This window comes from Prosopis cineraria, unplaced genomic scaffold, assembly GCF_029017545.1.
Source record: "Prosopis cineraria cultivar Desert tree isolate PC_DT_omini unplaced genomic scaffold, ASM2901754v1 PC8, whole genome shotgun sequence".
In the NCBI taxonomy this organism is placed as follows: domain Eukaryota; kingdom Viridiplantae; phylum Streptophyta; class Magnoliopsida; order Fabales; family Fabaceae; genus Prosopis; species Prosopis cineraria.
Genome location: NW_026555339.1, coordinates 13,726,947 through 13,744,111, shown reverse-complemented (window position 1 = coordinate 13,744,111; position 17,165 = coordinate 13,726,947). Strand labels below are relative to the sequence as shown.

At 32.2% G+C, this 17,165-nt stretch overlaps 1 protein-coding gene across 8 annotated transcripts; it reads left to right on the top strand.

Annotated features, from left to right (window-relative positions):
* The first annotated feature begins 4,341 nt into the window (after positions 1–4,341).
* Positions 4,342–13,572, top strand: LOC129318174 (pentatricopeptide repeat-containing protein At3g60050-like). Of its 8 annotated transcripts, none has more exons than XR_008595187.1 (6): positions 4,342–4,661; positions 6,222–6,291; positions 7,620–7,820; positions 8,762–10,432; positions 10,651–11,037; positions 11,541–13,572. XR_008595187.1 is itself a non-coding variant. In XM_054962796.1 (4 exons), exon 4 carries the CDS (start codon positions 8,807–8,809, stop codon positions 10,265–10,267), a length of 1,461 nt encoding a protein of 486 aa, XP_054818771.1. In that variant the 5' UTR covers positions 4,342–4,661; positions 6,222–6,291; positions 7,620–7,820; positions 8,762–8,806; the 3' UTR covers positions 10,268–13,572. The 8 variants fall into 8 exon arrangements, 1 of the variants encoding a protein (XP_054818771.1); XR_008595182.1 differs by having other exon boundaries at positions 10,618–11,037; XR_008595184.1 differs by having other exon boundaries at positions 8,762–10,466; positions 10,618–11,037.
* Positions 13,573–17,165: the final 3,593 nt, after the last annotated feature.

Sequence of the window (17,165 nt, the reverse complement as noted above, 5' to 3'; positions counted from 1 at the left end):
TTTCATTTTTTAACAAAGGAATTATTATACACATCAAAATTAATTATAAATCCAAAACCATAATTTTTTCAAGAATATATAAGCACCCTTAGGGCCAATTTGGATATCTATCAGAAAAAATTAATTATAAAAAAATTGATTAATATGTTTGATTTTAAATAAATTTGATTATATTATATGTTATATAATTAATACTCATTTCGTTGAAAAATATAAAGCATTTTTAATCGAATCTCACTTTCAATAAAGCAGTTACCTGTTTTCAAACTAACATTATCATTTTATATTTATCCCTATCAAACATCCTATAATAAATATAAAATCATTATCAATAGAGATTTTTTTTAAAAAAAGGCAAGATTACACCTCAAAAGATATTTTTGAATATCTAACTCTTCAAAAAATACTTTACATTTTCTAATAAAAAGAGTATATAAGATTAATTTTAATCATAATTGAAAAGAAAAATTAAAAAGTAGTATTAAAAATGAGTTAAAACCATAATTTTATAAAAATATATTCAAACACCCTCTTTACATGTGAAAATAAATTATGAATTCAAAACAATGTTTTTCTAAAAATATCTTAAAACTCATTGTACATGCTAAAATTAATTATAAACCTAAAATCATATTTTTCCTAAAAATATCTAAACATCCATTATATATGATAAAATTAATTATAAATCCCAAATCATGATTTTTTTGAAAAAAATATTCAAACATCCTTGTACATGCCAAAGTCAATCATCAACTCAAAATTACAATTATCTCATAAGCTACTATTACCTATTTTTTAATTTAATTTTTCAATTATATATTTTATAAAACTATAATTTTGACCTCTAAAATTGATTTCAAATGTTACCCAAATAGGCACTGTGTTGTTTTTCTTCATTTTAACAAAGGATAAAATGGTAATTTTACTTAGGTTAAAGCAAAAATAAAATTCCTCTTTCATACTATGAAGGTTTGAACTCAAAACTCAATAGATAAACAATCAATTCAAACTCCACTAGGCTATCAATTTTTCATAACAAGTTAAATTTTTAATTTTTACCAAAATTTTTGGGTTATTTGAAATTATGTCTATTCTTGCATTTGTGCAAGTTCCTTTCTTTTCTTTCTTTGTTTTTTGATTCATTGTCACAAAAAGGTGCAAAATAATTTCAAAACAAGTTTTGCAGGATTTTCAAATTTTACTACAAATTAATCCACTCTATCATGATACTTAAGATTAATGTCAATCACTAATCATTATCATGGTAGAAAAGCTTAGCCATATTAAAGAAAACTATAAACATAATAGAAAAAAAGGACTTAGATTTAAAAGGTTTATTATGGTTAAGGGAGTTTAACTTATACTTTTGGAAAACCAAGAAAATAACCACATCATCATAAAAATGAGAACTAGTTTACAATCTACTATGATAGAAAGGTTTGAGCTAGGTTTTTAAGATTAAAATCTCAAAATAATATGATACCATGATAAAAAGTCTACCATGTTAATAAATGAATTGAGTAAATCAATTGAGGCAAGGTGACTCCATCTCACCATATCCTTTTGTCATATGTATTGAAAAACTTGCACATCTTATTCAACAAAAAATAGAAGACAGTGAGTAGAAGCCCATTAAACTTGGTAAGTTTGGGCTATCTATATCACATTTGTTTTTTGCTGATGATATTTTATTGTTCACAGAAGCCTCCTTATCACAAGCAAATATCATTAAATAATGTCTAGCAAATTTTTGTGAGAGCTCTGGCATGAAGGTGAACTTAAGGAAAACTAGGATGTATTTCTCTGCTAATGTGCATAATACATGTCATGAGGGGATTAGCAATTTTCTGGGCTTTACTAGAACTGATGATCTTGGAAAATGGCTTGAAGTTCCCTTCCATAACAAGAGAGTTGACAAGGACTCTTTTAATGAAGTGGTGGACAAAGTGTGAAAACGACTCTCAAACTAGAAGGCATCTACCCTGTCGATGGCTGGAAGAGTCACATTAGTGTCCTTTATTTCCACCGCGATACTCGGTTACACATTGCAAACCTCACTCCTATCGGTTAGCACGTGTGAAAAGTTGGATAAATTAAAGCATGTGAAAGTAAAAAGCATAGTGGCCTGGGGATGAGACATACACGTATGCAGAATCAAGCCTACATGATGAAACTTGGGTGGAACCTTGTTAAGAAAAAAGATGAGCTATAGGCATAAGTAGTTAAAGCTAAGTACAATTTTTGGGAGGATGTGATACCAAAAATACAAAAAAGCTCTCGAGATCCAATGTTTGGCAGGGGATCAAAGGGTTTGGGACAAAGTGAAGGAAGGTGTGGAGCAAATGGGAAACCCATAGGATTACAAATGGAAGTAGGAAGCAAATGGCCAGTTTTCAATTTGGTTAGCATACAACGTTTTGCTCACACCAAAGCAGAACTCTGACTTTCCTTGGAATAATGTTTGGCAACTTTGGGCACCACAAAGATGCAGATCTTTTGCTTGGCTTACTTGCCATAGTAAGTTATTAACTAATGTGGAAAGATATAGGAGGCATATGACTATAGATGCAAATTTCTCTTAGTGTGAATCACATGCTATGGATCTTCTACATGTTTTACGAGACTGCCCTGCCACTACAGAATTCTAGAGTTCTATAGTAAACCTAGACAAGAGATATGTTTTCTTCTCTATAGATCTAAAAGATGACTGAATTGGAATCTTAGGTTTAGTGGAAAGGAAGATTGTGATGATTGGAAAGGTTTTTTCTTTATCACTTGCTAGTTATTATGGAAATGAAAAAATCTTCACGTGTTTAAAGGTAAACAAATGACCAATGACAGCATCTTAGCGCAAGCTATGGCTATTCAGACGAGTATGAATGGGACTCTTTCTAACATGGCTAAACTCAATTGGTATGGGTAGAAACCTTATTGAAGCTCAAGCAAATGGGAAGCACCACCAGAAGGATGGACTTTAGTCAATGTTGATAGTTCCTACCTTTCTAGGAATAACAAAAGGGGATGTAGAGGAATGGCTTGAGATTACTGGGGCAATTTTATTATTGGCTTCATGGTTGGAGCTATTGGTTCGAGTAGCTTGAGTGTAGAACTATGGGCTATAGTCATGGGACTTACGGTTGCTTAGGACATAGGAGCCCATCAAGTTATCGTTACTTCAGATGCATTAGAAGCTATTGAGCTCATAGATGGGGGCGAAATCGAGTTACACCAAGATAAGGGAATCATTGAAGAAATTCATTCTCTCATGCAACGAGAGTAGGCAACATCTATTACACATACGGCAAGGATAGCGAATAAGGTTGTTGACTTTTTGGCATGTAAAGTGGTGCATGCATGGCCAGGCATTCATCAGTTTCTTGATCCTCACGAGGTTACTCCTTTCATTGAATAGGACTTTACGGGCTTGAGTAGCAACTAAGCTGCTTCACTAATGTATCAAAAAAAATGGTTTTCAAATAAACAATTCAAGGAAAACCAATCTTCAAAAATGAAATCCTAAATTTATAACTCTAGTTGAGCTTCAGATAAGCCAAAAACCTTTAAATCAAAGTCTAAAATGTGTTTTGAAAGCATAGAAAACAAATTAGATTTAAGGAAACTTAAACCAAGTTCAAAAGACTCAAAATAACTCAATGGGACACATCAGTTGTAGCCAATCATGCACTTGCTGCAATTGATGACATAAAGAATCACTTTTGAGCTTTTTTGACAATACATTGCAATGAATAACACAAAATTCATGCCAACAACTTGCATTCATGGCAAACTTTTTAGCATGGTGTGCACAACTTTTTTCTCTCAATATTTGATTGAGATGATTCAAGCGTTTGTATAAAACTTATTTCAAATTCTAGCTATTAACTTTGATTTCACTCCAAAATAAATACCATATGAGAAATTTGGACATCCAAGATTATTTTAACTACTTTTTAATATTTGTCCACAAACTTAAGTGTTTAAATTCTCAATCCCACAATAATTGCTATTAACCTGCATCAAACCAATGGACCTAAGGAAACCTAATCCACACATCATGCACAATTAAATATAATGACCCTAATTTTTTTAATTAAATAATTTATCTCATAATCAATATTTTAATTATTTAATTTAGTTTTATAGGAAATGGAGAGAGAGGTGATTTAGTAGAACTTGTGCTGGTTGTTTACTTGAAAGTTCAGGGTACAAAATTTTTTTAAGCAGTTAATTTTATTTTGTTTTAATTATATAAAATTACCAAAATGCCCTTTTCTTTTTTGTTATTACAGAAAAAATTTGGGAACTTTATTTGTAATTTTCCAACTATTCATCAGGGTGAGATTTTTCTCCGTTTCTGCCAAGAGAACCACCTGCCAAAACCATCGAATCCATCCTCCTTCCTTAACTGTTTCGACGGCCGCCAGTGAGAGTTGGCCGAGTTCCGGTGCTGCTATGGTGTCTTCTTCTTGGCCGTGATTTCTCGTTCTTCCCCCATTCTGTGATCGCGTGAACCTGCTGTTGCAGAGGTTTGGGTTGCGAGTTAGTGGTTCCTTGTGTTGGCGTCGGACGTTCACTAATTCCGCTTCTCGACGTCGAGGGTCCTTCCTTCTCCACGTCCGATCTGCAACTTCCTCTTCATGCTTCTGCCTTCGTGATGTGAGGTGAGGGTTCTCGATTCCCTCCTCCTTGTTGGTTCTGTTCGTTGGTGGGTGTGGGTCTTATATGTTGGTGTTATAGTTCTCCTTCTTGTGCCATGGTTGTCCGTGTTTGTGTAGGGAGTAGGAGTTGAGTCATGTTGAAAATTTCTGTATTAAAAGCTTAGTGATGATAATATGGTTTTGAAATTTTTTCCTTGAGTTGAAATTAATTCTTGATGAGGAATTTGATTGAGTTCAATTGTGGATGTTTGAGAATTTATTGGGCAAGAGATTATAAGTTAAAAAGCCTTATTGAGTAGGCTGGGAAATTATGCATACTAGGTGTTTGATATAATGTCTAAGAGGAAGTTATATCCTTGTGTAATAGTTAATTATGGTTAAAGCATCATGGAGAAACTTTGTGACAGATATTCTTCCACAAGTTAGTATCCCACTTTTTAAATTGGAAGTAGCAACATTCACCAGTCAAATGCTGAAAAATAAAATAAAATAATAAAATAAACAATGTCTTATTTATTTTAGTATCTAGGCTTGATATCCAACTTTCTCCATCAATAATGGTGGCTTTCAAATTGTTTTTGTTGCTTTCGTGATAACATGGTTTCTAATATGTTATTTTACTGTGTTGTTGGGTTCATATTTGAGGAGGATGATAGTGGATTTAAATTTCCTTTAGGCTTACTTGATTCTTGGTGAGGGTGTTGTAGTTGAAAAGCATGATGGATCTAATCATGGTGAAGAGTTAAAAAAATGAGGAAATTTAGTTTTGTATGTTTGAGAAGAGTTGGAAGTTTAAACGTGATTATTGTATTGGTTGGGAATGGAATTAGAGAATTTGGGGGGAAAAGTTATTTGGTTAGTAATTTCTAGATCAAATTGTTTGTTTTTATGATAACTTTTGCGACACATATATAATGACTGATGAAAGATTTGAGAATCTTGCCTTGTTTTCTCTAACAAACTGAATTGTAAGACTTTGAGAATTTGCATGCTTGCAGTTGGGGTTGTACTTGATCATTTCTCTGCTTTAATTTGTGCTTCTGATACTTGATGTTGTTACTTTACTTCAATCTCAAAGTTTACGATTCATATTCACTTATTTTGGGTATCTTTCTTTTGAATGATGCATTGCCTATGATTTGGTTTAAAATCTTAAGTAAATGATTGTGTAACAGGGTATTCTAGTTGGATATTATGTTGCAATGTAAGACATATTTACTTAAGTAAATGATTGTGTAAGACATATTGCATCTTTAGAAGCTGGAAGAGTTTATGTAGGCAGTATAATTTCTTGGCTTGCCTGGGCATGAGGTTAGAGTGGGTTGATACTCATTCAAAAGGTAATGGATACAGGAATTTTGGCTGCCACTGCCAACAGCTGTGGCCTTTAATCTTAAGCACATCTTTTGGCTCAAACTTTTACATGTTCCAAGAATGTAACATTATCATGCTTTAATTAGCTAAGCTGATATTATGAAAAGATCTGATTGGTTTTGCATATTCATAAAAGAATCGTGTTTTAATATGCTTTACAAGGATCTAATTTCTATTGGTTTCATGTAGCCTGAAGCTGCGAGAGTTGCTGTGATCTGATTCCAACACCAGTTTCAGAGAGATACATAACAAGCAGATGGTAAGCTTTTTGCATATCCAAAATGACCTTTTTCAGTTCCTACTTACATTTTCTATTTAAATTGCTGTGGCTTGCGTCTGAATGACCATTTTACTTGTTTTTCTTTTTCATCCAGTTAAAATTAGCTTGTGGAAGCTATTACTTCTAGTCTTATTGCAGTAGTGGTGAAGGGAAGCAACTCTTTGAGATTCCCATTCTTTAAACTAATATATCTATATGTCTGTTCTGGTTTTAGGAAAAAGATTGATATCTGCATCTTTTATTTCTTTCCTATAAAAATTTGGATCCGCAGTAAGTATCCACGAGCTAGGAATGCGTTAACAAATTAGTTTCTATTGCACAATGCTGAAACGGATTATATGTTACCCTCAACATCAATCTCCCCTTGACATCCTTAAATCCTTATCTCCTCTCTTTCCCAGTATGATTTCTTCTTTTGTAAAATAAAAAATATTTAAATATTCATTTTACTTATCTTCATATCTGCAAAATTTGCAAACACAGGAATGTGATAGAAAGCTGAAGACGTGTGCAGAAAAGCTTAGAATTTAAACCATTTTAAAATGAGATATCTAGGTTAAATTTCTAAATATTACCAAGTCATGTCTGTATATTTACAAATAATTGTTCTTATATTAACAACAAGGCGCCCATAATTAACAAAAGTCCATGGAAATGCCTGGAAAATAAAGTTATAACATATATGCTTTTCATTTAGCATAATATTGATAACTTGTCAATATTGAAGTAACAACAACAACAACAACAACAACAACAACAACAACAAAACAAGCCTTTATCCCACTAGGTGGGGTCGGCTACATGGATTGCAAGACGCCATTGTGCTCTATCATTTATCAAGCTTTTAGGAATATTATTAATTAAGAGATCGCGTTCAATAACTTCCAAGAGTGTTCTCTTAGGCCTTCCTCTACCTCTCTTAATCGGACTCAAAGCAATATTGAAGTAACAAGTTGTAAAAAAATAAACAAGTTGGATTGTATACATTGATAATTTTTTTATGTATTAACAAGGCATGTTCAAATATTTACAAGTGATTGTTTAGATATTAACATCAACGCATCCACAATTAACAGCAACTTGCATAAATCCTTGAAAACAAAAGTTATAATATATATTATATTTTTAAAATATGATTTAATGGCTTTGGTGGTTTAGTGGTGGCATACTTTTGAACAACCGAGGGGTCAAGGCTTCAAATCCCCCTTGGTCCCTTGGCACATTTGACCAGATTTGACCACCAGTGGCTGGGGCGGTGGAGGTCCGGTGTAATTTTGACCCTAATTTCTTTCTTTCTTTTTTTAAAGGTATCGTTTGGTTGTCATGAGTACTCTGTAAAATGTGGGAAATTAGAAGTTGGATTAACCAAAGATTGAAGAGAAACAAAACTGTCCCACATAGTTGTTCCTTTCCCAGTGAATCTCTGGAATTTGAAAACTAGTCTCCTTCTGTTTGGTGGGAATGGCCACTTCTGCTGGTCTTTGATGATCCGCTCTGGCATGAGTACGGTGAGCTCCTCAATAATAATAATCTTGATTTTTTTTTTCATTTGCTGCTTTTCTGGTTCTGTGTGTTCGTCTTTCGATTCTTGGCATTCTTCTTACTTTTCCTGCTTGTGTTTCTTCAATAGTTGAATTGAGGAAGCCTATCTCCTACTGTCTTTATTTTGTATTGTTGCAGTACTTTTTTTTCCCCCTTAATGTTGAATGCTCCTTTTCTGAACATGTAATTTCGTTTGCATTTTGTTTTGTTTGGGTCTATATTCTCCCCCTGTTTTTCCTAAAGCAATGGATTCTGCCCTTGTAATCCGAAAGTTTGAAAAACAGATGCAACGCAAGAAACATTATAGGATTATTAGTACACAGGACGTTGTACATAGCTTCTTGCAGGATTTAGAAAGAGCATATAGGGGACTTCTCAATTAGAGGTGCTAGGGTATTGGTTTTGGCTTAGGATTTTGGGTAATTGCTTTAGAGGGGCTTCTGAAGGTTCAAATGCCCTGAAAAATTTTAATAATTTTTTATACAGTCAATTAATGCATGCTCTTGCTCACATATATGTATACATACATGGTTGGATTTTTCTCATTTTCTATACCTTTATCTCAGTGTGTTTCTTAAATCAAATTGTTAGTGCTTTTGGCTTTGGAGGAACCCTTATAATCTTATGATTTTGTACAGACCTCAAATAATTGTTCTGATTTCATCTCTTTCCTATTTTCCTGCCTATTTGCATCTTTTTATACCTTATCTGAAGTTACATAGCACTTAATAATTATTTTAAACATGTCAAATAGTCAAATTTTGGTTTCTAAATTCTTTGATTTTGCTGAGTACCCAAGTGGTTTGATTTAGTGAAGTCAAAGTTATTGATGAAACCAAACCTTTGTAATTGCTTTGTCAATGCTTTATCATTCTGATGACCTGACTATGCTCATTGTTGAATACAGGCAGCATTTTGTTTAGGCCATGTGCCAAGTGGTTTGGTTTAGACCATGTTTTCTTTAGCCCTAGTAGGTTCAAGAATAGTCCATAAGTTTTCATATAGTTTGGCTATATCTCGCAAGCTATGTGACCAGCCATTTCATGGTGACCATGTTGAAAATGGATTTGAATTTTATGAGGAGCCTTTGAGAAGAATGTGGGATCAATCAGATTATGATGTCATTAGAAATGAAGGTCATAGTTCACTTGAGGATGAGAACTATAACCAGAAACATTTTTCACTTAGACAGGGATTCTTAGAAAGCGTGAAGATAGATGCTGAGCGGGTTTTTGAAGTTCTTCGACAGGATGGACCGGGAGTTGATTCCAGATTGGTTTTAAATGAGTTGGATGTAAGGCCATCTGGTCTTCTTGTGAGACAAGTTCTCTCTGATATTTTGAAGAACATAAATTGTGAAAATAAGACTAGGTGTGCAAAATTGGCTTATAAATTTTTTGTTTGGTGCAGTCAGCAGCAGAGTTACCAGCATACTACTGACTCCTATCACTTAATAATGAAGATATTTGCAGAGAGTGAAGAGTTTAAAGCAATGTGGAGGCTAGTAGATGAGATGAATGAGAAAGGAATCCCTGCTACTGCACGAACTTTTCGCATTTTGATTTGTACTTGTGGTGAGCTAGGTTTTGCTAAGAAAGTGGTGGAGAGATTCCTAAAATCAAACATGTTTCACTATAGGCCCTTTAAGCACTCCTACAATGCAATCCTCCATTGTCTTCTCAATCTAAAGCAATACAAGTTAATTGAGTGGGTTCATCAGCAGATGTTGCTTGAGGGTCTTCCCTCAGATATTTTAACTTATAATATTGTCATGTATGCCAAGTACAGGCTTGGGAAGCTGGATCAGTTGCATAGATTGCTTGATGAAATGGGCAGAAATGGTTTTTCTCCAGATTTTTATACTTATAACATTCTTCTTCACGTTCTTGGCAAAGGAGACAAACCACTTGCAGCTCTTAATCTCTTAAATCACATGACAGAAATGGGTATAGAGCCAACTGTTCTTCATTTCACCACATTGATAGATGGACTCAGCAGAGCTGGGAATGTTGATGCTTGCAAATATTTTTTCGATGAAATGATAAAGAATGGATGTATGCCTGATGTGGTGGCTTACACAGTGATGATCACAGGATATGTGGTGGCTGGTGAGATTGAGAAAGCTCAAGGAATGTTTCATGAGATGATTTCTAAAGAACAAATCCCAAATGTTTTCACATACAATTCCATGATTCATGGATTGTGTGTGGCAGGGAAGTTTGATGAAGCATGTTCAATGCTCATAGAAATGGAGGCTAAAGGTTGTAATCCAAATTTTGTTGTGTACAGCTCCTTATTGAGTAGTTTGAGGAAAGCTAAAAAACATGCTGAAGCTCATGATGTAATGGAACGGATGATGGAAAAGGGAAAGTATGCCCATCTACTTTCAAGGTTCAATGGGCACAAGAGATAGCCAGAAATAGATGCTCTGATTGGAGATGACTTAAGGGAATCAACTTACAAGTCTTTTTAATTGAGATGATTCACCTGCTTCTTTTTCAGCTGGTGTAGAAGTTGGGGGAACTAAGCATGTGATTTCCCTCTGCATTTGCGAAGATGCTTATTTATAAAAGTGAAGGTGCATGAAATGCCTTTTACCTACATTGTGTAAGGTGTAATAGTGATTCTTTTGTTGGTCCTCTTCATTTTTCCACTACTAATGACCTTCATATGTGTTTGTGGTGTATACTTAAGTAATATGAAACTTGAATTCTCATTGGAGCTTTGTGTAGAAGGTGATTACTTTTCTTTTTCCTTGACTAGGGTTAACTGGATATAGCATTAATTATCTTCCAGAAAAATGATGGAGGTCAGCTAGTTAATTTGGTGTTCTGGATGCTCTTCAGCTTTTGGAATGAATAGATGACTACCTATCCCGAACAAAAGTTCTTGATTAGATACGGAGGAATATCATCTAGCTGCTTGTCTGAAGTATGCAAATTGTTGGTTGTACAATTAGTAACTTTACAGTTGTTCTCTTTATCACTTTATTAGTCTCTGTGATGTGATACATAACATGTGAGTTTTCCTTCATATAATTTAAAGAACGAAGGGAAAATCGCACAGAAGGACTGCTGAAGCATGTTATTTGCAGACAAGGACCAATTAATTATGAATTAGCACTGCAGTGTTACTTAAGAAGCATCATGGAGTTTACTGCAGAATCTCAAATACTTCAAAATGGTAATTGAACATATGTTTGGTTATTACCTATAAAAATAATATTATTATGTTACTTAAGAAAGTTGTTGGAACCTTCCAAGTGGCATTTGATATCTTAGTTTATGCTCGATTATTTAAAATTCAACCTCTTAGTAGTTGAAAAATTATAAGGTTCACTTACAGAATGCTACATTTACTAAATGCACGTTTTTTCCTAAATATTGGGTGTTTTTTTTGTGAAGGGAAAGTCCACAGCTTTTTGGCTTTCTGCTGCATTCTTAATCTGCTGTTGTGTGAAAATACTAAAGTAGAAGAAGCGAAAGAACTTTCCTTGACAATATATTCGGCATTAACTTATCCCATTGTAAGATTGGTTTTGCTGCAAAGGCTCTGCATAAATGAATCAGACTATTAGAGAATGATCTTGACCCAAGAAGAGAATTTGCTTCTATTGATTCAGTAAAATGAGAATTAGACTTATCCACTTTTGTTATTGTCTCACTTCTTTTGTTGTCTGTTTTTAGGAGGAAGTTTTCTTGAGCAGGTAATGCCTGGCTTGCTACTGGGGTCTTGCCATAAATATGGTAATGAACTTTTTAGTACTGATGCATCCTCTTGTCTGCTTTGGAACAATTTAAATTTAAATTTAAATCAAGTGTTCACTTTTTTAATCTAGGATTGTTCATTTACAAGATCTTCATGATTTGATTATCAATGTTTGGCTGAATTGCTTATGTTGTTTGATATTAAAGTGCTTTTAATTGATGATTTAATGGTCCATACAGGATTGAAGTTGTTCTGACTTCAATAAAATGTAATAATTTATGTTTTAAAGAAACTATTATTATATCTTTAACTTATTCTTAATGTCATTTTTTTAAGAATAAAGGTACAATTCTCCAGGCTTGAGCTCCTAAGTTGGGAGCTCATTCTTCAAATTAGCTCCTCATGATTTCGCTTTCCTATAGATTGTATCTTAGTTAGACCTTATAATTTGAAATGCATTGGCTTGGACTCTGCATCAATTTATTTAGTGCAAGTTTTTGTTTTTGGCTTGAGGGCTGACCTTACCTTGTCACTTTTCAAATCTTTGTTTCAGTCCCAAAGCCAGCTTTCACGTAGCCACTTAATGGTATAACCAGGTTTCCTACCCTCTCATGGCTTGATTAGTTACCTCTAATTGTCCAGAGCTTTTGTTGACTTGCAACGCACTGTATCTTGGAGGTTTTGCTTTGAGAGTTGAAAGAAGATATTATTTGGTTACGTAATTATGCTAAAAAATTTGTTTCAGGGAGCTATAACAAAGTGCTTAATTTTCTCATAGGTTCGATGTACAAGGTTTACCAGTTTAATATATGCATTCATATGATGGTAGCTTACAACCTCAAAACATAAGGGTTGATTGCTACACATATATCCTGTTTTCACAATAAAATATAATTAAGTCATATGTTGTATTGTTGGTTCAAGCACAATTTAAATTGTTAGCATTGATCCGTTTGCTTCACCAGTCGAAAGTCATTAAAACAATGGAAGCAAGTGTCTCAAATGAATTAAATGGTATTAGAAACATTAGAAGCATATATTAATTGAGTCATGTGGTTTCATTTAGTATGATATGGAAGAAATTTCAGGATTGTAAATTCATGCATGTTTTTTATTAGTGAGATGAGGGGTTTCCTTGATCATATATATATTTTTTTATTGCATCTTAACCTGAAAATTTTCATTGCAGATTTTAATAATTATCATGAACTTTGTGTTTTCCATCACAATTATCCTAAGAATTTTGGTTTGCAAGTGCACATAGTGTTTATTAAGTTCTGAAGTTCTTTAGGCATTATTAATCAGTAGTGTGCTTGGACTTGATAGCAACTTTCTTAACATTATATTGTGTTTATAGTATTTAAATGTATTCTTCTGTTTGTGTCTTATTTCTATATGCCTCCTTGTCTCATACAGTCCTTTTGTTTGATCACCTTTGTTCGTGAGCGGTGACAAAATTAACTAAACTTTTGTTGTCCAATGTGATAATCCAAGAGCATAGGCAAGCTATATTTCATCATCCTAGCATTGATTACCCCGAAATTCATTATAAAGTCAATGACGAACAGAAAGTTCCTAGGAGTTGTAAAGAGTTTGCTTCTACATTTTTCCGGGGAAAGAGTTTCTTAGAAGCAACACCATCACCATGCATAGTTCCTTTTGTTGTCAATCTTGGATCATAATGAGAAGTGTCGTTATTATCAGGAAGGATCTTGTGACATTGATTTGAAGGAACGAAAGTTGACTGTTAAGGAAATGTGTAGCTGGAGGCAATGTTGGCAAGTTGTTTCTGAGCCTTTTGGGATACAAAAATCACCTTCCAAGCCTAGACACTGTTACCTGAATCGTTTTGTTCAAATGCTGTGTATAGTTATTTTGAACAATTATAAGTTGGTCAAATCTGAATAATTGTTCAACTTATATTCTGATGTATGTATTTTTAAGTCACTGTGTGAGAGCTTGGCAAGTTCTTTGTTCAGCACATTAATCGAGTGTTCTCTGCTTTTGTTTGTTTTTGTTTTTTTTGTTTTTAACTTATTCACACTATCAATTTTTTTTTTTGGATATTGTTTTCTTTTCCTTCAATTTGCAGGGTGACTTGAATTGTCAATTACCAATAAAATAATCTTGCATTTGACCTTATTTTTTTTTAGAGGTAAGCACAAATTTTTAAATTTCAAAGACAACTAACTAAATTATTTAGTGTGTAAATTCAGTTAAAACTGTCTTATAATGTTGAACGGATTGAGTAATTAACTTTTACCTTTGGATCGTAAAATCAAATATAACACTTAAACAAAACTAATTAAATATGTGATTTTTTTTTTATAATATTTTGTGCTAAGATCAAACATAATTTCTAGACGTTTTAATTGAGGACCTGATTGGGCAGTTTGGGAGAGGATTGTAAGCACCTTTTAGCATGACTCACTACCCCTGTTTTACATCGAATTAGCTTTCGTTTAATTTTTTATAATTTTTTAATAAAAATATATGTGAGCATTTTTTCAAAACCAATTAAATATGTAGGTCCTTTTAAAAATAATTCATAAGTACTCCACTAAATTTTATAAATATTTATATTAAAGATTAAGTAAGATTTTTAAAAATGATGGAAAAAAGGTAAATTGTTTTTTTAGAAATTGTCTTATATTAAATAGTGGAGGATTGTAGTCATGTTTATGCGTCGTTGTGGATATGGAGCTTGGCTACTGCAAGGTCTAAAACTTTTGTTTTTTCAAATGAGAATAAACCCTATTTGACCAGCAATTGTAATGTAATTGTTGGGAGTTGTCAGTGTTCATTTTACAATTTTACTCTTCATTTTATATATAAATATTTACATAAAAACGAGCATCCTTTGTTGTAATTTAAACATCAAAATTGCTTATGAAAAATCATTCAAACATTCACAATTTATCAAAATCAATTTCAAAAAATATTTTCTAAAAACACCACCACATTATCTTAATCAATTTTTTCTAATTGAAATCCAAACACACCTTATATCATGTGGTATAACTGATTTATAAAATTGATTAAGAACATCAATTTTAAGCAAAATTGAAAAGTAGAATTGAAAATCAGGTAGAATTTTTACATTCAAACACCTTATAACTATATCTTTTCACCCATAGCATCCGAATTCTCTTGTGTTCACTTTCAATTTTAAGATTCTATACTTGGGTTCGATTATGTCTTGGCTTAGGAACAATATGATTTCTACATTACCAAAAACTATGGGAAATTTTTTTGTTATACTATGAATAGTTTGGAGCAAATCAGTGACCTCTGGTTACAAGTTTTCATATTGGATTGTTCTGCTATAAACCATGTTCAGCATGTTCACTTATCAAATGGGTAGACACTAAATGCTCATGAGATGATTTTTGAGAATGTTGGATAAACATGCTCACTCAATTTAAATGATGGCAATGACGAACCAACATGCCAGTGAGTGTAGGCACTTGCCCCACTCACTTCTAAAAAAATTACCTGCAAGACATGCAAAAATTTACCTTTTCTAACTATTAATTTTAACATTTTGATTTTACTGAGTTTAAATTCTAATAATCCCCTCCTAACATAAGGTCTTGAATTTACCATTGGATGTTAGTCATGTCTCTCACTTTGTGGCCATCACTTAAAGTACGGTTAACTTAGATTGTTTTTAGATTCACCAAGTCTTCTTACTTTTTATTTTGCCTTTGGTAAATTTTCAAGTCATACAAATTTTTTCTCTAACATCCGATGTGCTACTCAGTCTTGAAGCTTAAGTGGTGGAGGTAAAAAAAATGCTTGGAATTGGGCTTTGTTAATGCAAATGTCTCACATATCATATATATTCCTTCTTTCTTGTTCATTGTCACAATGTAAGGTCCAAAATAATTCTATTTTGAGTTCTGTATTGGGTCTTAGGTATTGTATTTTCATTCTATTTTCTTTAGCTTTTTCTTGTTAGCCGCTTGAGCTTGACACTAGTAATCTAGTATGCTTAGGCTTTGTTATGTTATTGTTTTTCCTAGTTAATAATTTAAATATATGAAATAAAACTTCAATCCTTACTATCTTGTTAGTTTCTAAGTCAACTTTGCCATGAAAATTTACCATGCGTCGTATATTACTCTAGGCAGTACCTATTTTGGATGTAAGCAGGATAGTAAAAATTTTTAGTCCTCAAACATTGCTTCAATATAATTTGATTCATCAAGTTTAATTTTTATTAATTTTAGCATTTTATGATTTCTTAAATTATCATGTTAATGTTTTAAATTTTAAATTATATATTAACCTTCAAATTAATCTGATATATAAAGTATATTGATAATTGACGTGCATATATATTTATATGAGAACATGTTAGTTTCAACAAGTTATCTTATTCTTCTTTTTTTCCTTATTTGATAACTAAATAATATTTGTAAACTAGGGAAAATAAGGAAATTCAGATGACCTATGAAAGCTAATTGGTTTTCATTTAGGTATAGATTTATATCAAGTCCTCTACATACTTACATATAAGATTAAGTTAAGGGTAATTTGTATTTCAAAACTAAAAGACTAAATCGATAATTAAGAAAAATTAAAGGATCAAAATTTTTTATGAAAAAATTAGGAATAGGTCTTGTGTATGAAGCTTATTTATAAATAAGTCCATAAAAATTTAAAAACTATAGCAAGTTTTTCAAGATTTGAGTGTTATTTGAGGTTAGGCTATAAAGAGATATTGTTATTCACTTACAATTAAACTTCATAATTTACAAATAAAATTCCTAATTTACTAATCAAAGTTTGCTATATAAGATGGAGTCTTCATAGAGTTAGTTTGCCTTACATTCTAATTAGACCAGTTATAGCATCAAGTAGACATAATTCAATGGAGACTCCATGTTATATCAAGCATTCAATGTGAAATGTAACTTGTGAATTATAGATTTTTACTTATAAATTGTGAAGTTACAATTGTAAGTAAAAATCAAATTAACTGTTAAAAAGCTTTATTAATTAAGTTTAACTTTAAACAACTTGTAGGCTAATACATTATATTATATATATATGGAAATCCCAAATGAGTTATATTACTTTATTTAATGCCAATTGGACGTTGTGAATTACAAATTTTTATTTGTAAATTTTAAAGTTGTACTTGTAAGTGAAAGCCAAATTAATAGGGTTAATATTGTCATTGCAACTTAACCACAATTATATTCAAGTCTTAAGGGACTTGGCACTAGTTTTTGAATTTTGCAAGATTTTTTTTATAAATAAGTCTGTTATATGAGACCTATTCATAATTTCTTTTTTATTACCTCCAGTAAAGTTAAACTTGACATTGACAATTACTTTTATGAAAAGAGAATTGCATATGTCTTATAGAGCAGATTTATTTACAAATAATTATGCAAAATTCATAAACTACAACTACCCTTATATTTAAGTGTAATTTAAAATTAGGGTAAGGAGATAATAATGCTCCTATTAAACATTTATCTATTACACCAGTCAAATAACTTACAATTATAATTTTAACATTTACAAATGTAACTTTATATATTCAATAATTAAATTAATTAGCTTATCTTTTGAATATTAAGTTACAATCA